This window comes from Thalassophryne amazonica, chromosome 5, assembly GCF_902500255.1.
Source record: "Thalassophryne amazonica chromosome 5, fThaAma1.1, whole genome shotgun sequence".
Lineage (NCBI taxonomy): Eukaryota > Metazoa > Chordata > Actinopteri > Batrachoidiformes > Batrachoididae > Thalassophryne > Thalassophryne amazonica.
Genome location: NC_047107.1, coordinates 93421227 through 93447491, shown reverse-complemented (window position 1 = coordinate 93447491; position 26265 = coordinate 93421227). Strand labels below are relative to the sequence as shown.

Sequence of the window (26265 nt, the reverse complement as noted above, 5' to 3'; positions counted from 1 at the left end):
TGTGCACAAATGCAAATTTAGAAATAAAGTACAAACAAGTACTGAAAAATGACCAACTACAGGTCACACTCATGATGATGATAGTTTGTTGCATACTGCAAGGTTGCCAAACAACAAGGGGTAGTGGTGCAAAAACAAATTCACATAATCACAAAATGCTCTGTGGGTTAGACCGTCTCATCTCAGATTGGTTTGTCCAGAGTCTGAAGGCCAGATCTTCGTGGGGGACAGCTTTATGTGTATGCAGCCCATCAATGGGGACATAGCCTTAATCTTGTTATGAAATATTTAATGGCTACATAGACCACCTGAAGCTATACCACTGCCTACACTTTGGTCACTTTTGCAATCGAAATATTACTTTGACATCTTGGTACATCTCCTTGTTTGATGATGTCGAAACCTTTAAGGATGGCTGGCATTGCCACCTAGTGGACATGCTAAGATCTGCACCAATGTAAAGGACATATGGAAGTATGTGGGCAGTGACGGTTCCACCGTTTGAAATGCACAGACAGATTTATGGACATAAATGGAAGATAAGTGAAGCTTTAGATGATCATATTAATTTACAATCCAGTGGGGCCTCCCCAGAGTCATACTTTTGGAACATTCATCCTCTGGTGGTCTGTCTGCTTCTGCACACATCCCAGACGGGGGGGAGCGATTACCCTTGTGGGGCGCCTGGAGTGAGCATTGAATATTTCACAGTTGTGGGACTAATTATAAAAAATAATGTTATTGTCAGGCTATAAGAATAACTATTGAGATATGTTACAGCTAACATTGGAGAATTAAAGAGAATAACGTCAGTGTATTCATAAAGTGTACTTTATGAAGGCTTTTCAAACTAAAACTGCTTCAAAATAATGAAATACGCAATAAATTACTGAAAAGGTTGGTTTGGATGACAGGAGGCTAATTGCACATGACTCCTACAGGAGGTCTGCATCATTTATAGACTTTGTTCATACTTACATTAAAAAAACACACAAAATAGAGGGAAATTCACTCATACGAGTGATTTGCAAACTAATCTGTCAGTACGAGTGGTTCTTGCATGAGGCCTGATGTTTGACAGACAGTGTTTGCTTTCAGTGCTACGTTTGACCGTCTCGTTGTTGATGAATAAGTTTGAAGATTGGACAGTGGCTGCCAGGCGAGTGTAGGGTTCATTTGAAAGGAATGCACTGCTTTTAGAGACCTTTATTATTCTTGGCACCCTCAAATGCCATGTGTTCATATGATTATTGCCCCAAACTGGTGCTTTTTCTTCCCATTTTCTACGCTTGTTTCCATCTCTTCTTCTTCCGAAGAAGGTTTTTTTTTCTTCTTCTTTTTCTTGGGCTGTGAAGGAGGCCTTGTTATTAAAAGAAGGGCCAGCGGCTGACGAGGCCCGGCCCTGATGTGTGAGCTGCTGTCAAAGGCTGCACTGTTTAGCTGGACGCTGAGCTGCTGCTCCACGCGCAGGTCTCGTGGTGTGTGACAGATGTGTCTGAGACTCTAGACGTCTTCACGCAGGACAGTTCAGATATGTTAATCTTCATTTTTATTAAGCTTTTATGAGCAGTGCCCTCCAAAAGTATTGGGCCGCTTGGTATTTCACACATGATAAAGTGGAACGCAAAAGGAAATCAAAATTTCTAAAATTATCTTCCTTAAACTTAAACTCAAAGCAAATCTCTAAAACTTGATATAAATTAATTAAAAATATAAAGCCAAGATGATGGGTTGCATAAGTAATGCTATGCTTTGGTATAATACCTGTAAATAAAAATCAGTTTTATTGCCAGTTTTCTTCAGACAACTCAGGGGATGGATACATGAACATTTCCAACTCACTGAATATGTCTTGGACTTTATTTATATCAGTTATGAAGAAATACAAAATGTTCTTTCACCAAAACATCAAATCTGGTGTTGCATCTCAGATGTACCTTCTTGCAAAATGGAGCTAAACTTTCAGGTCTTCTTTTTTAGAAAATCCTCCTCTGTACCACTTCACCAGGAAGCTGTATAACTGGGGATACAAAATGCAAAATATGCACTGTGCACAATTTTTCCAGTCACAGCCACAGAAGCCTGTAATTTCTTCTGGGTTCTCTGGGTGTCTTGGTGGCTTTCCTCACTCTTCTCGTTCTTGCACAGTCACTCCATTTTTGACAACTGTGTACTCCACAAAGATTTACCATCGAGTGCCAGACTGTTTGTAAATAAAGTCCAAGACATATTTAGTGACTTGGAAATGCTCATGTATCCATCCCCTGACTTGTATGAAGAAAACTGGCAATAATATACAAATAATGAATGTTTATGAATATTCCATGAGGTGAAAGATAGCATGTTCCAGCTTTCACCTAATTAAATATTTGTTCCATTGAAAGAATGTAAAAACATTCATTATTTGTTTTTATAAAACGACTAAAATAGATCCTTGTCATTTGATATTATATTAATTTATAAACAACAGAAAGGGGACTTACATTTTGGTGTGGTACTTTGACATCAACAGTCCAACATGAACTTTAAATAGGAGTCCAAAATTGTTCTCAGTCAACTTGGAAAAACAATTAGAGAGATAGTAATTAGATAACCCTAAACCTAACCCCCCCCCCCCCCCCCCCCATCACGTTGTGTACTTCCTCAGTCCAGCAAAAAAAAGTGTTGAAAATTTGTCCAGCTCTTCATGCGTCCAGAAGGCTTATGGCATAGTGGATTTGTTTGTGTGTGTGTGTGTGTGTTAGAAGAATTAGCACCGTCAATTAGCTCATTCAAATCGTCGTCCATCAGCAAAACAAAATCCTCCATGTTTAGTTAAACACTGCCCCCACTAGTGTGTGCGTGAGCGGGGTGCGCAGCGGGCAATGATACAAAAGGTATGCAACCAAATTTGCATGCTAAATGTAACCATAACGCAACACAAATGGGAGGAATATTCCATGTCACATGACATAGAAAGCACCAATCAAATGACAAGGATCCACTCAGCCGTGATATAAAACTGATTATTTACAGGTATTATACCAAACGAGCCCATTACTTATGCAACCCATCGTCCTCATCTTGGCATTTATATTTCTTTAACTAATTTATATATTGTAGAGATTTGCTTTCAGTTTGAGTTTAAGGAAGACAATGTGGAAAGGGTTAAATGACGTTGACCTGGTTTTTCATGTTTGATTTGCATATTCCTGCTCAATTAGCCTGCTGATGAAGCTGAAATCTGTGTCCATTATGCCTGGGCCAAAATAGAGCACTTTGTCGAGACACCATTGGAACCATGGGAACATTTGAGAAGAGTTTAATATCACCACATAAAGCCGGGGTCATAAAATGCAGCTTTCACCGGTCACATGGTTTGGTTTAAAATGTCTACAGTATGTCCGTATTTAAGCTGTTAATGTCAACATTTTAAACATTGCTTCGGGAACAGATTAGACTTAAAGGATTAGTTCGCTTTTTTACAGCCACAGTTGTGTTAAAACATTGTCAGCATTCAGGCTTGTGTGTGCTCCACTAACCTTTGAGTAGTGCTTCATTTGCAGCAGACTTTTTTTTTTGAAAAAGTTAATTTCGGAAATGATGATTGGGAATTTGGCCTTCCCGGGAGTTACAAAAGTCAGTCGTATCTTCACATAAAAATTGAAGAAATATGTTTCTCCCAGCAGTTGCTAACTTGTTAACTGGGGAGAACACATCATGTTTCTTCCCACAGTTGCTAGCTTGTTAGCTGGTGCAAGGGGAGATCACATCATGTTTCTCAACTTGGTTGCTAGCTGGTTAGCTGGAAGGAGTGCACCATGTTTGTCCACGCAGTTCCTAGCTTGTTAGCTTTATGGAGTGTGTCATGTTTCTCCCTGTAGTTGCTAGCTTGTTAGCTGAATGGACTGCATCATGTTTCTCCCTGCGGTTGCTAGCTTGTGAGTTCGAGAGAACACATTATGTTTCTCCCTGTGATTGCTAGCGGGTTATCTAAATGGAGTGCACCACATTTTTCCCCGCTGTTGCTACCTTGCTAGCTGGATGGAGTGCATTGTGTTTTTCCCCATAGTTGGAAGCTTGTTCGCTGGATGGAGCGCATCATGTTTCTCCCCACGGTTGCTAGCTTGTTAGCTCTGGAGAATAGGCATGAGCCGGTATGAGATTTGGACGGTATGATAACCGTGGGCAAAAATACTGCAGTTTTACGGTTTCACTGTATTTTATATAGCTTTAAAATGTGCTTTAACAACATTATGGCTATTTGCATATGAAGCGTGCCTGATTCAGGTGCACTAATTGATGAGATGTCTACCTCTATGAGCACTATACCACTGATAAATTTAGAGAAAATACCAAAATGATCATCTCTCTTTTAGACATGTAGCATCTGCCCCGTGGGAAACATGACTTACTTGTTTAGGGAGAAACATGGCTGGAATAACGTCCGGAACTCCGGATGCTCAGTATTGGCCCAGCTTCACCAACAAAGTGTTTGGAATAGATATATTTGTCCTTCTTGACATGTTTGTGGGATAAATTTGGCACAAGCACAACTCAAGTCCACCACTTGTACTTCTCAGTGGTTTCAAAGATGGGATAAAGTTTACTCCTTCCATGTAATCCTTTGCGGGTATCTTGAATTGCTCCAAGTCCAACACAGGCCATAGCTATGGTGCTTTGTTGCCACCATGTTTTGGCTTGAAGGGCTATTCCGCGGAAATAAAACGAAAAAGCCGACTTGGTCCTTTTAGACGGAGGGAAAAGTTCAGTGCAGGCTTTGCCTCCTTCAGCCATGATACAGCGCTAGCTAACGTTAGCTGCCTGTTTGTAAACAGAGACAGAGGTGTGCACCAGGGGGAAGGACGGCAGTGGACGCCTCCGCTCTGCCTGTCAAGATTTGTCATAACCAGCTCATACCGTAGGAACGGTATAACAGAAAATTTTAGTGGTTTTGATACCGTGGCTTTTCATACCGCTGTATACCATGAAACCGGTTATCGGCCCATGTCGACTGGAGAACACATCATGTTTTTCCCCCGTGGTTGCAAGCTGGTTCGCCAGATAGAGTGCATTGTGTTTCTCCCTGCAGTTGCTAGCTTGTTAGCTAAATGGAGAGCATCATGTTTCTCTCTGCGGTTGCTAGCTTGTTAGCTAGGGAGAGCACATGATGTCTCTTCCCATATGGGGAGAACACATCATGTCCTTTTCCCACAGTTGCTAGTTTGGTAGTTGGATGTCGTGCATCATGCATCCCCATGGTTGTGAACTGGTTAGCTGGATGGACTGCACCATGTTTCTCCACATAGTTGCTAGCTTGTTAGCTGGGTAGTGCACATCATGTTTCTCCCTTTTGTTGCTAGCTGGTTAGCTGGATGGTGTCATGGTCTACCTCTGTCTGCCTCTCTCCTTTCCTTTTCTTAGCCTTGTGTGTAGTTTGCTAGTTTTTCCCCCAGATGGCACGTTGCAGAGTTGAGGAACACCTGCTGCTCGTCACTGCCACACACCTGACGTGTGGCAGTGATGAGCAGCGGGTTACTGAAACCCATGCTTTCAGCTTATTCACTGCCAGATTACTGCACCCATCTGGCTCTGGATGCAGTTCCTATATACCCCAGGATTCCTGCTTGTTCTCAGACTCCCAAGTCTGTCCGTGTGCGCACTGCAGGTCCCAGATGCTCCATCGCTACAAGCGGACCCTGTCTTGGCTCAGCAGGCCGTCTAACCAGTACAGCATTGATCATTGGTTTATTGTAAATAAATCTGTTTTGTTCGCAACCAGTTCTGTTCCTTGCTTCCAGCGTTTAAGTCCATCACCTGTAATGGTCCGGTCCTGTCCAGACCCATAACCATAACATATGGTGCTCATCATGGTTATCCCCGCGGTTGCTAGCTTCTTTGCTGGGAATCATTGGCATCATGTTTCTCTGCATGATTGCTAGCTTGTTAGCTGGATGGAGTGCATCATGTTTTTCCCCATGGTTGCTAGTTTGCTCGCTGAATAAGACACATCATGTTTCTCCCTGTGGTGGCTAGCTGGTTAGCTAGATAGAGTGCATTGTGTTTCTCCCCGCGGTTGCCAGCTTGTTAGCTCAATGGAGTGCATTATGTTTCACCCTGCAATTGCTAGCTTGTTAGCTAGGGAGAGCACATGATGTCTCCCTCTGGGAAGAACACATCATGTCCTTTGCTCACAGTTACTAGCTTGGTAGTTGGATGTAGTGCGTCATGCATCCCCACGGTTGCTAGCTGGTTAGATGGACGGAATGCATCATGTTTCTCGCCATAGCTTGTTAGCTGTGTAGCGCACATCATGTTTCCTCCTGCTGTTGCTACCTGGTTAGCTGGATGGTGCACATCATGACTATCTGTGCGGTTGCTAGTGTCTTTGCTGTGGATCATGGGCATCATGTTTCTGCCTGTGGTTGCTAGCTTGTTAGCTGTGTGTGTAGTGACAACCACACAACACATCCAGTATTCAGGAGGCAAACAAACTGCAGTTCAACCAGGTGGTTCACTATCAAGCCAGCATTTGGCAGACGGGTCTAAGGGATATTAGGGCCCGGTCCCACTGGCGTTTAGGAGGATTTGCGTATGGATTGCGCACAAAATTGGCTCATTCGCTTAACATCTGCAATATGCGTGAAACATGCCTGTGTGAGTCAGCCGACACCCGCACATGTCCGCAATTATCCGCAAAAGGCACATTTTTCCATTGCCAGGATTTTTGAGCTGCACAAACGTTTGGCTGCGGATGACAGCCGCCTTACATACTCCATACATACTCAATACATACACAAACATACTCAATCTATGCACTGTATATTCGCCATCATCCACTGATATCTGCAACTGACAGGGATTTGCGGCTTGGCAGTGGACTGGGACAGTGTGTAAAATGGATATTCTGCATGCCCATCATGTCCACATGACGAACTAAAATAAGTTGTAGCGACTGCATACAGATTGGCCACGAATAAAGCATTTTTATTACGTCTGCTTTGTATCTGATTTGCGGTGGATGCAAATCAGATGTGCTGTGTTCACAGCTGGACGCTATTCTTTGTTCTACCGGCTGCCATGCGCTCTGCACTGGATGCTGCCTATATAAAATAATTAATTCGTGGTGGATTAATCATTTTATTCTGAAAATTGGCTGTTGAAAATGGCTCTAATCACCTCCTGAATCACAGAGGAAGCTGCAACTGGGCCATTCGCATGTGTGTGCACGCATGTGCACACGCACGCGTGAATGGCTAACAAGCTGCAGAAAGCATTTTGAGCTATCTAAAAAGGTAATTATTTGACTTGTTTACGTTGTCAAGGCTTGATAAAACAGTTGCATGTTTTTTCCTTCTTGTCTGCAGCTGTTACATATTTATTCCTATGTTTATAACAGATTTACCTTCTTGTTATAATCATTCAGATGAGCTGTGCTCTGATGCGTTCTGCTGACATCACCACTCGCCCTGTTCACTGCTTTTTTACTCCAGTCAACTTGTCCAAGTCCAGCAAATGCTCCAGAGGCTGTATTGTTGGTGTGAATAGTGATGCCGACGACCCGAGTGCGCTTCTTTTATGACCGCAATGCAGATGCCGTGCACGTGCAACACGTGCGCGATGCATTCATTATACACCCGTAATACTGCCGTGATAATCAAAATGCGTCTGATCTGTTTCCTCACTACATGCGTTATACAACTGTGATTGTTCATAGCTGTAATTCATACTGGGACATTTGTCATTTTTGGCCATTTTTGTTGCGGACGACAACGAACAGCCATACTTTGTATACTCAATTCATGCGCAATTAATCCTCTCCTCAGTGGGACCGGGCCCTTACCTAGGCAAAACAAAGTTCTTTAGATCAGTGTGATTAGATTGATGTGGTGCATCAGATGTGACTAGGCTTGTACCCATTTACTCTTTTTTTCTCTCCAAGATGATAGCATTTATTGTTTTTGAATTATTGTCTACATGAGCTGGCCAGGTTTGACCCAGGTTTGCTGCCCAAGTCCTACGGCTGCTAACAGCACAGAAAATAATCTCTCAAGAACTGTATGTTGTAAATCAAATGCAAGAACACATTCATAACTACACCACATAAATTTAAGGTTTGGAAAAAGCCCGGTTGAGTTTATTTATAGCTGCCCTATTGACATTCATGCATTTCCACTTCAGCAATTTGTGGAAACAGGAATTTGTGTCATCTGGCACAACTGTCAAAGGTGAGTAGAGCAGTCAGAGGCTTGATTATGCCCAATGTTTTAATGACACTTTGTTTAAGAAAACTGAACTTGTCCTGTAAGTATGTGAAGATAAGTCAAACATCTTATAGACAGTCAATCTCTCTCACACACGGCCTCCTTCCTTCTTGGTTTGTCTTGTCCAGACTCTTTGTGCTCAGCTTTGTCTCGGGTTACCCACAGAAACGTGGTCTGCCAGCATTTTGAAACTTTAACTCTGACTGGGGCTACACAGGCTCACACAGGCACATTCCACAAGGGGCCCAATGGGGCTGGAAACAGGAAGTGGACAAATTTACCCCAGCCCGTGTCAGAACTGTGATTTATCCGTGTTAGGGTCAGTGGCAACAGATGTGGCAGACAAAATGAAAAAAGGAACCAAAGGAGTGGGGAAGGAATGCAACATTTACGTACTGCTCTGTTAGCATGGTTAGCCTCAGAGAAACTGCTACATGAACACTGTGCCACCTATTCTCTTCTTGGCAAAAGCAGGCTGCACGCTTGTACTTTGGCATTCCATTCTGAGCATATTTACTCCACGCCCTACACATTCATGCCTGTCCGACATTCTAAACATGTTCTGTATCCACATGCGTCTGCTTTACTTGTCCAAATGAAGATAAGTGGATTGAACAACACACATTCATTCAGTGCTTACACGGACTACTGACAACAAAACAATCTTCTCCTATGATATTTCTATGAATATATCAACCAAAGACAGAAAAGTTACTTTTGTTATTAAAGGTGTACTAAATGAGCCAAATCACAACAAAGCTGCCTCAAGGCACTCCGCACAAGTAAGGTCTAACCTTACCAACCCCTAGACCAAGTACATAGGGACCAGTGATAAGGAAAAACTCCCTCTGACAATATTGAGGAAGAAACCTCAAGCAGACCAGACTCAGAGGGGTGACCCATGGCTTAGGCCATTCTAACAGTTATAAGGTTTTTACAATGCTTTACAGAGGTGAAGGAACACAAAACAGGAAATCAAAATAGCATGACAGATCACAAAAGAATATGTATTTGATGAGAAGTCCATGCAGGTGGTTATACCACAGGCAGGGGTCATCCAGCAGTCCTCATTCCATCAGTGGTCCTGTTCCCATGGCAATATCCATTCCAAATGCAGACTGCAGTGTGCAGTCTGTCACTGTGGCATCCTGTGTTCAGTAGCCATCCCGCTATCCGTACCTCAGACAGAGAGAAAAGGAGCAGAAGCAGTCATCCCGGAAAAAACTACACCGAAGGTATAATTCAGCAGTAAATCAACAGGAAAGCAGAGAAAACACTAAGGTGATCGCCAGCCACTAGTCCTAAGCTTCACTAACAGACCCAAAATTTAGATAAAGTTGAAGCCGAGACCTGTTCCGTTACTAATAAAATGAATTTAAAAGGATAGGAAGCATAGTTCCATACTATGCCAGAATGCTAGCCACAGGAAAAGGAGAATAAATGCATCTTAAGTCTAGACTTGAATGCCGCTACAGAATCAGAATGTTTTATCTCCATAGGGAGATCATTCCACAAAACGTGCACGATAAGAGACGGCTCTGTGGTCTGCAGACGTTTTATTCACCTTAGGGCACAAAGTAGTCCTGCGCCCTGAGAATGCAGACCACAGGCTGGTATAGCTAAGTAGAGAGGCGCTAGTCTGTAAATAATTTTATAGGTTAATAGCAGAACCATAAAATCTGACCTCACAATAACTGTAATGACTTAATGGTGTCCTGTGTGTGTGAATCAATACTCCCTCTGTGCTCTGAGCTTTTTGCTTCTCTGTTTACATTCAAACATCCATCCATGTTTGTGCATGTGAGTACCCCCTGTAAAATGAATTTAATCAGGTTAGTCCCATTGAGATCAAGATCTCTTTTACAAGGGAGACCTGGGCAATTGTAAAGTTTCCAATTCCCCTAACCTGCTTGTCTTTGGATGTGGGAGGAAGCCAGCACACCCGGAGGAAACCCATGCAAACATGGGGAGAACATGCAGACTTTACACAGAAAGGTCACAGGTGGGAATCAATCCCGTGACCTTCTTGCTGTGAGGCAACAGTGCTAACCACTAAGTCACCGTGCTAAATCATAAGCAGCTCTCCATATTTATAAACCCTTGGTCCCACCGAATAATAAGCCATGAATAATGAGATTATTGTTATGAATAATGAGGGTGTGTCAGCGATTCTTCGAAGAAGCAATCACATATCCTCTACTAAGGCACCTCTGTGTGCCTCTCTGTACCTCACATGTGCCAGGTATCAGTGCCAGGTATAGTGATCCACGACCGACCTATTATTTGAGCCCTGTCCAGCCTCGAATGGCTCATGTCGCTGCATATGATCCATGTCAAGCTACATATGGTCCATGTAGCGCCATGTAACGCGACATTGGTGCACTTTTAACCATGGGTTTGGTCCAAACCTCTAGCCCTCCCACACTTGGTCCCTTTAAAGTGTGGGTTTTCAATTCACAGAATCCATTCAAGATGTCACATTTTTTAAATGCGGTCCAAAAATAGATGCTCCAGTAGAGACTGGCTGGTGTGCACCGTGCACCAGGCTGCAGGTCACCAGTGATCCAGAGTCATTAAATGCACCAGATGCACCTTGGCGCTTCTTTTCGCTGGCTTTATTTCTTCTGTGGCTTTACAGTCATTTTGACACCGTGATCCAACTTTTAACTTTGTGTTCATCTGTTAATGTCTGCAAAATTGCTCCATTCCATTCCATTTTCTTCTGCTTCATCCGAGGTCGGGTCGCGAGGGCAGCAGCTCAAGCAAAGCTGCCCAGAATTCCTGATCCATATACACCTCCCCCAGCTCCTCCGGGGGAACCCCGAGGCGTTCCCAAGCCAGCTGCGAGATGTAGTCCCTCCAGCGTGTGCTGGGTCTTCCTCAGGGCCTTCTCCAGCGAGGCGTCCAGGGGGCATCTGAAAAGATGCCCGAGCCACCTCAGCTGGCTCCTTTCGATGTTTAGGGCAAAATTTAGCAACTACAGTGTGGGGCTAAACTGCCCCACACTGTAGTTGCTAAATTTTGAACTTCTTGAAATTAGTGCCACATTCAGAGATGAGCCTCATTAAACCCTGGTCACACGGCACTAATGAAGGACACCAAAACCAAAATGAAACAAGAAATCTGAAGTTATGTTGACTTTTGGAGACATTGTTTAACCGTTGTCCAGCTTTGTTGTAGCTGGCACTTTGTCAGAATTTTCAAACTGTTGAAAAATGTCCTGATGACAACCTCAATTCCTCCATATTCCGTTTTGCTTTCTGTCTTGACGGTTCCTCATCATTTACGTAGTTCCTGCACCGTCAGAGTTCCATTTGACTGTTGTTCGACGTCTTGCACGAACATTGGCGATATCTGAATGGATCAGTAACTAAAGCTCCAACGAGCTGAATGTGACTTGTCCATGTGTGGGATGAAAAGCAACGTTGCCATACAGAAACGATAGCAGCAAGAACATTTTATCAACTACTTTAACTATTTACGCAAGTTGCAGCCATCTCTGGCTGGAACGTGCATGTACACACACGTTGTTGTAGTGAAGACAAACCTGTTGTTTTTATTTATTTTTTTGCAGTATGATGGACAGCAGCCACCTTCCAGAAATACATTCAGAAATCACATTTAGAGACTAAAAATGCATCTGACCAAGAGCATGGTCGGTATAAAATGTAAATATGGCTTTCTTTTTTCCACGTAGAGAACTGTTAGAACTGTAAACAGGCTTCAAATTCCTTTGGCTCTGTGTGGAAGTGGGAGGGTTGGGGAGGAGTGGCCAAGGAGGGTAGCTTTGTTTTGATCCTAAAAATAGAGCTGGGGTGACATCTAGTGGCAGAAAAAAGTCTGTCCCCCACTTGTCTGTGTCCTTGGACAAGACATTTCACCTACATTGTGTCAGCCCACCCAGCTGTACATCGGTACCAACATTGGCTGTGGAAGTAACCTGTGCTTGACACACATTTGGTGTGGTGCAGCAGCACCAGCGCCCACCCTGAACATAATATTGTCATCTTTTCATCTATCTGATTGCCTGTCTGTCTGTACATGTGTATCTGTCTGTCAAGGCACTTTTTTGTGAACATGTTAAATCAGTAACAAACAGTAGACCCTTCTTGATTACAGTATCACTACAGTCTTGGCAGTCGATGAGCTGATTACATTTTGGAGAAGTTCTGTGTACAAAGTTGTGTATTAATGATGATGAAATGATTTTCCAAGTGAATACAGCAAAGGAAGACAGTACATTGTAGGCATTACAACATAGTAATAATAATTCCTGGAGAGAAGATGAGCTGATTAGATTTTAAGCATGTTATATGCATACATTTGCATATTCATGAAGATGAAGGGATTAATTACCCTGTGCGCCGGCCAAGCAGCAAAGCAGGGTATTGTAATTGGTTCTCTGTTATATAAAACAAATAATGAATGTTTTTCCATTCTTTCAATGGACTGAATTAAATTCGTACCATTGAACTCATAAACATTCATTATTTGTATACCAGACTATACTTGTCCCAAGTCTGAATCTCCCCATTCATGACCACAGCATGCACGTGCGCACACACACACACACACATTCACTTCCCCCCTTGGACCAACTGTCGCGGTAGAATTTGCAGCTGGGAGGCGTCAGTAATACCTTGTGCGCTGGCGTGTGTGTAGGGAGGGATCACAGTGGCGTCCAGTCGCTTCAACAATGTCCTGAGCTGGGCCTGGAGTCTGGAGGGGGCAGCTTTAAAGGGCAGCAGCTGTTTGTTGCTAAAGTAAGTTGAGTAATGTTGCTAAAGTCCATGTGCCAGCCTGTTGACTGACTTTGCAGAAGTCTTTGAAGAGGTTGTGCATTCCTCCGGTCCTTGGAGTCTCTGCCTGTCCGTCCACCTGCCGCTGCTGCACAGCATCAACTTTGCACAAAGGCAACAAGCAGGCAAAGCACATACTGCAGACGCAACGCATTATCAATAAATAACGGGTGTGGCTACACTAGCTTTAAATTATTTTGGCTGAACCTTTCCTGGGTTTACAAGAGCAGAGTTTTAATCAGTTCCTCCGTCATGTAAGAGTCTTTGTGCAACCATATGCTTGGCTCTTTTTCTTTTTTTTTTTTTTTTTGGACATCCACCAAGGACCTAATAAAATCATCGCTGTTGATTTGTCTGTCTGTCTGTCTGTCTCTTAGCAGGATTATGTCAAAACTACTGCACAGATTTTGACCAAATTTTCAACACATATTATGCTATGGAAGAGCCCATTAAATTTTGGAAGTGATCTAGATCCAGATCCGGATTCTGGATCAAGATTCAGTTTATATAGGCTTTGAAGGATTATGTCAAAACTACTTCACGGATTCGCACCAAAATTTCAGAACAGACACATACTAGGCCAGGGAAGACTCCATAAAATTTTGGAGGTGATTTGGATCTGAATCCAGATTCTGGATCAAGATTTCACTTTATATACGCTTTGAAGGATTACTTCAAAACTACTTCACGGATTCTCACCAAATTTGCACCACAGATAGATAATAGGGCATGGAAGACTCCACTGAATCTTGGAGGTGATCTTGATCCAGATTCTGGATCAAGATTCATTTTATATAGTCTTTGAAGGATTATGTCAAAACTACGTCACGGATTCTCACCAAATTTGCACTACAGATAGATAATAGGGCATGGAAGGCTCCACTGAATTTTGGAGGTGATCCACATCCAGATCTGGACTCTGGATCAAGATTTCCCTTTAATAATAATAATAATAATAATAACTTGGATTTATAGAGCGCTTTTCATGACACCCCAAAATTTTATGCTGTCATATTACAAGTTGCATTATTTATTCACTCGCACATTCACACATTGGTGGTGGTAAGTTATGAGTGTAGCCACAGCTGCCCTGGGGCAAACTGACGGAAGCACGGCTGCCATCCAGCGCCTATGGCCCCTCCGACCACCACAGATAGATATTAGGGCATGGAAGGCTCCACTGCATTTTGATAGTGATTCGGATCTGGATTGGAGGACATCAGAAATCTCTTATTGCATCTTTTTTTATGTAGTATATAACTGTTAATAAACGAACATACCATAAAAGTAAAAGGCTGAGGCATTGATGTGTAAAGCGCTTTGAGCGTCTGATGCAGATGGAAAAGCGCTATAAAATGCAGTCCATTTACCATTTATTTTGATAGTTGGTGTGATTACACAGTGTGTTTGTTAGTTACGTTTTACTTTAGAGATTTTTTTTCTCTTGAGTGACTTTTATTTTCTCTCCCATTCTTATTTATTTTTGCTTGTTTAAGACTTATTTGATTATACTAACACAAATCTAAGTCCATAGGAAGGGATCCTGTCGTGGATGCTATTAATGACCATAAATTACCCACAATGTACTTTGGTAATAGTCACAAACCTCTAACGATGAAAGGGATTTAATAATAATAGACTTGACATGCTTTACTATTTCAGCAGGACATTGATTTTCAACTGAACATTTGTTTTGTAGTAGTTCACACTTTTTTGTCACAACATCCTTTATTTTTTGTCATATTGAAATTGAGAACTGTCAGTAGGATAATTGATTTGTGCATCAGATTTGCATGATGTTCATTTAATCTATTACATCGCCAGTTACAGAGTTTCATGGTTTAGTGGTACAGAGGAGGATTTTCTGAAAAGGGTGTGAAATTTCAGCTACAGTTTGCCTATATTAGATGTGTGGTATTAAAATAATTCTCTGTGCCGTCGTGAAGCTGTGATGCGATGGGGTGTTGCGCAATCCCCAGTTCTCCCATCATATCCACAGAGGCCTAGAACTCCATCAGAGCTGTCATAGTTTTTTGTTGGCCTGCCTCACATGTATTCTTCTTGCACAGTAAGACCGTATTCTTGAAATCCTAACTCCAGACAGATTTAGAGTAGACAGTACCATACTGTTTGTATTCCTTTGCAGGTATTGACACCCATATACTGTTGGTGCAATAAATAAATAAAGTGGATACTCAGTCAGCATATATAAACAAGTGTAATGTCTGGAATGAGTAGTGTTGTATAGCACTGTGAAATACAATGCATATTGTTTTCTGTTTTGGAGCGAGTGGCGAGTGATTTCATTGAAGCAGGGCAGAGGTGGAAAACTCTGGCTTCAGAAAGTTAAAGTCCAACCATACATTTGTTCCATCTTCCTAACAAACCAGCTCATTGTAATTTGTTTAGCTCTTTAGGCAGGTGGATGAGCGAATTATTGAGATCACCTGTTTTAGGTGCACAGGTAGAAGCAATACATGGTAGGGCTTTTACTTTTTGAAGCTAGACTTTTCCACCTCTGGAGCAGGGGAGAAACCTGACCATAGCAGGAAGTGATAATGAACACAACGGTCTAAAGTGACTTTGCATGAGGGACAGCTACAAGAGTGCACATCTCTGTGAGCACTCTGCATAAATCATATCATACACATGTATGTATACATTTTAACTTTGCAGAAATGTGTGGTACTTACGACAGGAGTACTGCATAGACTGTATGGAGTAGCATTGTGAGAAGAAGCACTCATGTAACAGGGCTCATATGTACTACAGTGTAGTCATCAGTCATAGGAATAGTAACAGTAATAGTAATAATAAATAGTAATAGTAGGAAACACACATTTTTCCTGCTTTACTTGTATTATAATATATCAGGTCCAGTTTCCTCAGTTTTGGAATCATGACACAAACTGGGCCTAAAAATCTGCAATGGGATCTGTGCTTTAGTGACTGATATAAGCCCAAGACGTATTCAGTGACTTGGAAATGTTCATGTCTCCATCAGCTGATATGTTTAATAAAAATTGGCTGCAAAAGTGATTATTTGTATTGACAATAATTGTTATATTCAAATTGACCAATTGCTCGTTATTGCAGGCACAGTGTATAAAAATGACTATCATTTCTAAATGGTTAATTTGCTATTTTTGTAAAAATCCTGAAATGAAAGGGGTTGTAACTACATATAAAACTGACTGTAAATGGCACAAACACACTGCACTCTGTTTTAGACCAGGTTTTTGGTAGTCTGGCTGATAGCATTCTGCTTTTCACAATAGTAATGCTCCAAAACTGCGACTTATCTAAACTCACTCACTTATTCATCTTCATCTGCTTACTAATTAAGTGGGGGTGGGGGGGTGGCGGCGATTGGAGTGTATCCCAGCAATCATTGGGTGTGAGGCGGGGTACACCCTGGACCAATCAAGCAGAACATGTAAACTCCACACAGAAAGGCCACAGGTGAGAATCGAGTCTATGACGTTGTTGCTGTGAGGCAACGGTACTAACCACCAAGCCGCCGTGCTGCCCTAATCTCAACTCATTTTAATGTTTGCAGTCCAGGAAGTGATTTAAAAAATTTGGAAACTGAGGATAAAATTGGCAACTGTATTAGTTTGAACCTAGCAATGACAGTGGTTTGCACCAGGTGAAAGATCTGACTGATCTTGGTTAAAATGTATGCTGACCTTCATATAATGTAATGTGTCATTAAATTTCTTTGATACTTGCAGTCAAACATGAAAATGAAAAAGGATCCAGGATTCAGTCCCAGTCAAAAGCTCTGCATAGATTTAGACTAGTGTCCTGCAGCAGAAGGTTTATCTCAGTGCTCAACACATCACATGTGTGTCATGGGGTGTGTAAAAAGGACCATCTGATGGAATCGATCATGTCAGGTTAAAGCCCAAAGTCACTTGGCTGAGAAGTGCACTGTTCACCCCAGATTTGAAGATCAACCACAAGCAGCTCGTATAAACCACAGCTGTCCTGAGCTGAAGAGGTCAGCAGAATGCGGCTAAAGGACAGAAAATCAGAGAGAAAAACTACAAAGAGTGATTCAGTGAAAGAATAAAGTACTGTTATACAGGACATGGTGTGAGAAGATATTAAGTTATAACAAAGTTATTAAGATGTTATAGCAGTTATTTTATGCTGTTTATGTCACTCCAGGAGCCATGATCACTGTATGAATATAAGTGAGTAAAGCTGGCCTCCCATTACCGATATTTGACACCCGATTGTGTATATTTTTGCTGGAAATAAATAAAAAAAATTGGCTACCCAATTGGGGCCCGAAAACAGGGGTAATCTTTGGTAGAAGTACTGTTGTAGAACATTGTGAACAATTGGGAAAGTCGTAAAAATCTTTTAAAGATTTGTTGATGTCAGGACATATTGTGAGCCACGAAACGTGAATAATCTGATGTAATTTTGTGCAAATGCAGGTAATATGTATTTTAATTAAATTTTACAGATGCTTTGTTTTGTTTGTTTTTGTTCATTATTGCACCTTGAAATGAATAATTTCTGCTTGAATGTGAATGTAGCTGCTCAGTTATTTTAATGCCAGGCCACAGTTTAAGCTAAAGTTAAAATACAATGCAGATTGTTTTCTGTTTTGAAGCAAGCTCTGGAAAAAGTAGGGGACAACTAACATGCAGGTACAATATGCAGTGATAGGGACCTGCGGTTCTGTAAGCAGAAGCCTCATGATTCTCCTTTGCAACATAAATCCTCAGCATAAATCCAATGAAAAGCATGGCACACTATTCAGCAGAAGATATTTATGAGATGTTAATGTTAGCTTTGCAGAAAAGTGTAGTAATAACCTGCACAGATGTTAGCTGCCTGTACAGAGTAGCTTTCTGTGCATGCCCACAAGTGTTTGTGTCATGGGTCGCTTCCTTATTTAGGTATAGGCAGCACTAACAGGCTATCACAGTATAAGTCAAGTCAGGTCTGGGATCATGTGCTTATACTGCACTATGCCATATTCACGACACCACTGAACCACTTTGGGTGCTGGATGGCAACCACCCAGGCACAGTGTGCAGTCTAAGGCACACCTGTGCACTAATCATGGTGTCTAATCAGCATCTTGATATGGCACACCTGTGAGGTGGGATGGATTATCTCAGCAAAGGAGAAGTGCTCACTATCACAGATTTAGACTGGTTTGTGAACAATATTTGAGGGAAATGGTGATATTGTGTATGTGGAAAAAGTTTTAGATCTTTGAGTTCATCTCATACAAAATGGGAGCAAAACCAAAAGTGTTGCGTTTATATTTTTGTTGAGTGTATAACCATCAATCTGCCACAGCCAGGTGAAAGGTGGGGGTCCCATTGGCCTTCTCTCGCCACTGGGGTCATCAATCATTAATTGATAAATATACTGTATAACCTGACTCAGAACGTACACCATTCACATGATTAGTAACAGATTGAAATAATTTGTCCTCTGGCAAAAATCGCCTAATCTGTCGGTCTCCAGTGGATTTGAGACTCTGATAAAATGAATGGACAACCACTGAATGGCAGTGCACAGCACTTCCAGGTGTGAACAGAAGATGAACAGATAACACACAGATAAATCTAACGTCTACCCGGATGTCCTCTGGCAAGCTATGAAGAAGTATAGGACAAAACGGTAAACAAACATACAGCCACTGGGGAAGCTCTCAGTCTGATGTCTGCTCAAAGTTTTGAACATGCACAAAACTTTCCAATGGAGTTGCCAGACATCAGTTGACAAGGAACGCATTTAACGAATGAGAACATCTTTGTACAGGAGAAAAGTGGGCAAGAACGGACATCAAAATTTTATATCTGTTGCTCATATGTTTGCTCAATCTATGACTTTATGACTTTATAAAACTACTTGCGAGCTCACCATTGCTACCTTGTGTGTCTACTCACTGCATTTGTTTTTTTTGTTTTTTTTTTTATGCCACAGGTGTGACCACACATAAGCACCTTGATTTTTGCTTTTTCCCCCATGTTATTCCTCTTGTTTGCCATCAAAGTTATACTTTTCAGGCTTCGTGTGTATGAATATTCATGAGGTGTTATGCATTGGCTGTCTGTGGTTGAATCCATGCGTGTAGAGGGCAGGGTATGAGCCAGATCAATGTTGGCACAATTCAAAGTAGTGTGTGAGTTGTAAAGACAATTTAGCTTCCAGGTGTGTGTATGAACTGTATTATAAATCAGATTTTTGTTGTTGTTGTTTGTTCATCACTTTTGCCTTTTGCTTGTACTTTGAGTATGAATCCTGCGGAGTGTTTTATTAACAGCGCAGTCTCACTTCTTGTTTTTTTTTTCATGATACATAAAATGAGTCATGAAAATTTTAGTGATGTAGTCAAGTTTCGGTCACTATTTGTAACCCAAACAACAACCCTAATGCCTCCCCTGACCCCATTCATTCATTCTCCATACCTGCTTACTTCAATGAAGGTTCACAGGGGCTGGAGCCTATCCCAGCAGTCATAGGGTGTGAGGTGGGGTACACCCTGGATAGGACACCAGTCTGTCACAGGGCCATATATAGACAGACAAACACATTCACACCCGCACACACACCTACGGACAATTTTACAGTTTCCAGTCCACCTAACCTGCATGTCTTTGGATGTGGAAGGAAGCCGGAGCACCCAGAGAGAACCCACGCAAACACGGGGAGAACACGCAAACTCCACACAGAAAGGCTCCAGGTGGGAAGCGATCCTGTGGCTTTCATGCTGTGAGTCAACAGTGCTAACTAGTAAGCCACCGTGCTGCCGCCTCCTGCCTATGTCAACCCAAATTTTGTGATGTATCACAAAATTTTGTGACGGTATCAGGAACTAATAGATTAAATCACTTTTCATGATGCCATCACAAACGTGGGTTGAGATCGGGTTGTTTATAAATGAGGCCCCAGATTTTTGCTGCTCTAAAGTTGCATTCTACTTCTGCTACTATAACAATGCAAGTGTTAGTAGTACATGACCATCAATGCATCAGTATTGCATGGTGCGCTGCTAAGCACTAGGCAAAAACAGCGCCTACAGACGTTTCCCTCTGCAGCCAAACCTCTTAGAAAATAAAAAATATAACAATTTTAATGCATAAAAATATGAAGCAACAATATTTTAGTCTATAATCATTCATGTATAACAAAGTAAAGTGAGCCATCTGTAACAAATTCAGGCTTTTTTCCCGTAAACACAAACGTTGTCCGACACAAATTGAGTATGAGAGAACTGATTGTTGTTCTTGTAAGATGGTAAGATACCCTGTGAGTGACCTTTTGACTTCTCTTTGTTGTTTGTTCTCAGTTGCCCACCATGACCCAGAGAACAACTTCAACTGCAGCTTCATCGAGCCGCTCTCAGCAGCCGAACAACCCTCCCCCTCCTCATGGTCGTCCCAGGAGTCTTTCTCTTCCTTTGAGAGTGGAGACGAGGGGCCAGTTTACTGCGTGCCTCATGAAGGTGAGTCACAGAAAGAATAAATAAGCAGTTTGGATATCTTGTAATAGTTTGTTTGGCCATACAGAAGCCGTTATAGCTCATTTTCATTCAGACACGCTAATATACGCATTGTTGTCGCAGTGCGACCATCCACATGACTCATGCACATCTGCACATCTCATTACAGAGACGGCGGTCGGCTCTTTATCGTATAACGTATCACCCCAGGTTTCACTTTGAGAGCTAATAAGAAAATAAACAGGAAAGGGAATGGCCAAGTCAGCACACGGCACTCGTCCAACGTGTGACTCATTCCAAGTTTTGGTGGAAAACACCCTCTAGAACAGTTTCTAATTCAGTCGGTCAGTTCGAGTCCGTTTTTGTCTGTGGGGAATTTTTGCTGTGTTTGTGTCTGAAACAGCTATTTTTGATACATTGATTCATGGTGCTCTCACAGTAGTTTTGCCTAATCTTGTGGTAAGACAAATGTACAAAAGTTTGTTATGAATTTCAAAGAGATTAAAAGGCTTTTTGGGGGGAAGTTGAATAGTATTACTTTTACATCAAGGAATTCAATCGTCCAAACATCATTCGAAATGTGAGAAATACTTTTAAAAGTTTAAATTTAATGGGTGGTACGCTCCAATTCATCACATTTCTGGAATCTGTGTGTGTGATGATAATATATCAGTGTGGACAGACAGGACACGTAAGGTGAGAGATTCTTCAGTTACCCTCAGATGTAATTCAGCTTTCATTCATCTCTCTTCCTCTGTAATGTGTCCACGGCTATATTTATGATCACTCACCCTCATGCAGCACACAGTAGAATTGGTTTGAGGGCTTTGAAACAACTCATTTTTGAGTTGAAGGCTTTTGTTACCCAGTAATTAGAACAACATTCTCAACATTCTGACCAAGTGAATGTGGCCAATTACAGTAATATCTCCTCCAACTGAATGAGAGGTCACTGGGTAGAGGTGTATGGTGATGGCAGTACTGCTGCAGGAGGACAGAAAAAGAAATCTTTATTTGAACTTGACCGATATGGATTTTTTGGGGGGGCCGATATGATACCAATATTAGAGTAAAAAACCGCAATAATACATTTGATGATAGAGATATAAAAAATTGGAATGATTTCTTACATTTCATTGTCAAACATTTATGACAAACAAAGGTTTTACAATTTAAACATGAGCGTCGCTATAAATAATGATGAATATAGCCAACAACCAACCAACATAGTCATGCTGGCGACACTGGAATTGGTCATCTCCATGTTGCATCACTCAGCAGTTACATAGACTAGACTTCTCATCTATTTTAGCCCCACCTAGATGCCGGCATAGTTACTATTTTTCTCTTTTCACTCTAAAATACCCACTGTGATTGAAAATGGTAAATGGACTGCTTTTCCATCTGCATCAGACATTCAAAGCGCTTTACAAATTATGCCTCACATTCACCCCAGTGTCAGGGTGCTGCCATACAAGGTGCTCACTGCACACCGGGAGCAATAGGGGATTAAAGACCTTGCCCAAGGGTCCTTAGTGATTTTCCAGTCAGGCTGGGATTTGAACCGAGGATCTTCTGGTCTCAAGCCCAACGCCTTACCACTAGACCATCAGTCAACTTCTACTATGAAGTTGACTGTGTGTTTGTTCTCTCCTGCTCTGAAAGCAACATTCACACTTTGAGGCTCACTCAGTTTGAGGAGCGGCCCCTCCCCCCTCACTCCATTGATATGGTAAACAGTGCTTTACACCAGAGTGAGAGAGCTTGCCACAGGCTTATCCAGTAACATTCACAGGAAAACTAGTCGAGCAATCCTGATACTCACTCATTGTTTGAGCATGTGAGATTGTATGAGAGGCTCTCCGTTTGCTCACTTTCACTTTTGCTGTGTGTAATGGTGAGGGCGCATTGGAGCAGCCAGGGGGCTATTCAAACAGACCAACTAGTAACACATCACTCCTAAAAATAATCTTTGGTGTGTCACTTGAGGTGAATCTGCCTTACGATTGGATTTTGGAAAACCATGTGACGATGAACGAATTCCGATTGGACACTCACATTGCTCACGTCATCACACAGCTTCTATGAGGAGTACACAGATGGGGGATGGTGGCTCGAAAGTCAGCGGAGTTAACTTTTCAGCAAAAAAAAAGTAAGTTTCTATCTCATATCATTAAAAAGTTATTTATAATTTGGTAAAGCTTGGTCTCAGCCGTCGTTTACGACGTCGTCGGCCCCAGAGGGTTAAACAGTGTTTATTCACGTGCATTGAATAATTAGCATTTCAACAAATATTTCTGTGTGCGATCAAAGCCAATCATGTTGATCATTTGATCACAAATCGGTACAAAGCTGCGTGGCAGGCGCACTACATGATACAGTTTTGGCTTCAGGTACAACCAACTTGCCCTACTTGAGTGTGAAAGGAAAATATGTGGGTTTGTGCGTGTGTATGTGTGTTCTTATTATATGTAAAGCTAAGGGCCCCTTCACACATAACATGATTGAAGCCAACTAGTGCACGAAGGAGGAATTGCATGCCATTCATGAAAATCTGAGCTGCCCCAAAGGCCGCGTACACCCGTCACTACAACCATTCACACACACAAGCGGCCAAAAGACAGCGAATGCCGTGCGCGTGCTCATTCGATCCCCCTCTCAGCAGGTGTCGGTCAAATTCCAGGTGTCACAGACGAACACACCGCTCGCTGCACACTTAAAAAAGATAGGTCTATTCACGCACCTGGTACAATAGTAGATTAGCAGGCGATCACATTCGACCTGTCTGTGAAAATGATCAAAGTGCAACACAAGTGTGGTGTCACCTAGCAACACACATGGGTGTAACTGTGTCAACACCCCCCCCCCCCCCCACACACACACAAATGACGTGTAGAGTGTGTCGTCGTTGTCTGCACCCCCCCGCCCAACATAAATGGCTTGTGGAGTTTGTCATCAAACACATAATAATACAAACATAACATTAAAATCACAGAACAAAGCAACAGGGAGTAAGCCTTTTTTTTTCCCGTGACCTGCTAAGGTCCGCTGACAGAGGTGGGCGTGTCCCCCTGTGATGTGCAGCTGTTCAGATATTTGTGCTTGCAAGTCACAGCTCGGGAACATCTGTAGTGGGTTGCAGGATATTAAGTCGCATAACTACAGTGTGAAGTGCGCACGTCAGCATGCTGTCCTCTCGTGGAAATAAATTAAAACACATATTGCTTCAGCTGACCGCTGCATCAGCGCACCACAATGCTGGTGAATTTTGTGCCATCCAGGACATCACCCCATGGGATGCCCTCGCAAAGGCGCGTGTCACTGCGGGATTTCCCCACATTGTAATAATTAAAACACAGATCACATTTGCAGCGGATCGCTGCGCATGTGTTCACGATGCAAGAGCCAACTCTTCATGAGACGGGAGCCGACCGGCTCGAGCGTATCAGTTAATTCATGTAAAACATAAAAGGGAGAACAGTAATCCACATCATTTCATTACTTCCTGGTGTATGTCTGGGCGGAGGATAAATCCGCTCTTTATAACAGGAATTAAGTATTATAAACTGTGATGTTTTATTAATTGTTTGCTACATGGCTGTGCACGCAACTTTCCACGTGCTCGCACTGTTTGTGCGTGCGAGACTGTTTACGAAACTGTTGCTGCGGTATCACACATGCCTGTGTGACCGTGCATTCCTCCTGACAGAAGTTGGAATGTTTCAGGGTGCCCCATTTCGTGTTTGGTTCGCTCATTTTCTTCCGGTTTCTGCGTCTTTTGTCTTATGTGTGAAGGGGCCCTAAGCAAACTTTTTCAGCTGTTTCTCCACTGTAGTGAAGAAATGCAGTGTTGGCGCTACTTGTCACACCCTTGTGTGGAGGAAACCAATGCATAACGGCTCTCCATTTTGGGCTTCCTTTGTCTTTTGGTGCATGTCAATTCTTCTGCGCAGTATTGAAGAAATAATAACTCCCCATGTTTTCCGGAAATGGGGCTGTTTTGCCCAGAATGTCTGAATTGTCACGGAAACTGCCTATGTTGTGTCTGCAAAGGAGCTTGTTGTTGCCGTAATCGTTCTAGTTGTCTCTAGTACAGAGATTTCAGTAACAGAAAATGATGCGTCGGTTACCGATAGGGATGCTTTTATTTCAAGAATAAGTGTATTTGAGACTGATTTGAGTGATCTTTAATTAGAAACTGCACATTTTACAGGCCGGAACAGGAAATGTTCCATCTGGATTGAGCTTTTTCTTTCTGTTTGTTAGCGGGGCTTGTTTGTAGCTAAGGTGACTAAGAGGTGATGGGGTCCCAGCCATGCTTGACAATGCTGTCAGAGCACCCTCTACTGGACAAACTACATAATGACACCATTTCGAACAGCCAAGGTGTTTTTCTGCATTGTTTATTTAGTAAAATAAAAGTTCAGAAAAAATAACAACCACACCAAAAACCTCTTATTGGACAATATTACTGGCCAACCAATACATTGATCACACACACATTGTCCACTAACCAAAGAGGACAACATGATGTTTTTGGTGCTAGGTCATGCCAGAGAAATAGTGGGTACCACTGGAATGACTTTGGATCTAATGAGCAGTTACTTTGGTAGACCGAAAAAGGGCATTTTACTTGTATTTTGATGGAACATCAATTTTAAAAGTACAGACACATGGTGTGTTCCCTTGAGCATGCAGCACACAGGTGGTGTAGTGCTGAAAACCTCACAAACTGCATGAGATCAAGTTGAATTCTGTGCACCACCAAGCAGTGATAGATAGATAATTACTGTTGGGAAATAGGGTTGGACTGACTGAATGGGTGCCAAATGGGGCCCATGGCGATTACATAAGGTTGTATATGAAACAATGCACAATGCCAGCACATGGTCTTTGACCTGCCTTGAGGAAATGTCAGAGAGTAGTCGGGATTCTTTTTTTTTCATTTGTTCAGCAATGCATCGATATGGGTTTGGGACTTAACAACATACAAACATATAACATTTTGTGATAGATCACTTCTCATCCTTCCTGTGTTGGTTAGCGGAGATACTCATAAGAGGGATTTAAATTAGAATTAGAGCACTGTTGGCAAACCTCTGCCAACACTAGTTTACAATTCCCCAATCTTTTACCTTGGAAAAAATTTTCAAGGTCAAAGTCCTGTTTGAAGTGGCTTCTCATAAGGTAAAATATAATACAAAAATATGGATCAAAAGGGCTTTTAAATATGAAAATCAAATATCCACGGAATCTGCAATACGGATTAGATGCGGATTAAACTTAGTCTATTCATTGAGAGTGCACCTCCATTGCACCTCATTGTCCCAAATGAGAGTGATTGAGGCACGTTTGATTGAGGTATAATGCAAAATGCACATCAAATGGGCTCTTTAATATCCCACAAAATCCACAATCCGGATCAGTTCTGGATCAAACTTTGTCTGTCAATAAAGGATACCATCCTACATAACGTTTTCAAATATGAAAGAAATTTGATCTATTTTTTTTACATAGTTATGAATTTTTGGAAATTTCTTCAATGTTAAAGAATAGGGATTTTCCCAATTTTCCAAGATTTTTCCTGACTTTGATCTTTAACCTATGACCTTAAAAATTGAAACAGTTCTTGCCTATCAAGACATGAATCCTCTATAAAAAAAAATGTCATAATGAGATGAAAAATTGTCTACTTGTGAACAGCCTGTAACCCACAAACAAACATTTGTTGGTGGAAGTAATTACA

The 26265-nt window shown here is 42.0% G+C and overlaps 1 protein-coding gene across 1 annotated transcript in view; it reads left to right on the top strand.

Annotated features, from left to right (window-relative positions):
* Window positions 1-26265, top strand: part of scarf2 (scavenger receptor class F, member 2) — a 67973-nt gene that overhangs the window by 38219 nt on the left and 3489 nt on the right. Inside the window, exon 11 of the mRNA XM_034170901.1 lies at window positions 20367-20522. Within this exon, the coding sequence (XP_034026792.1) occupies window positions 20367-20522 (156 nt within the window). The remainder of the gene's footprint in view (window positions 1-20366; window positions 20523-26265) is intronic.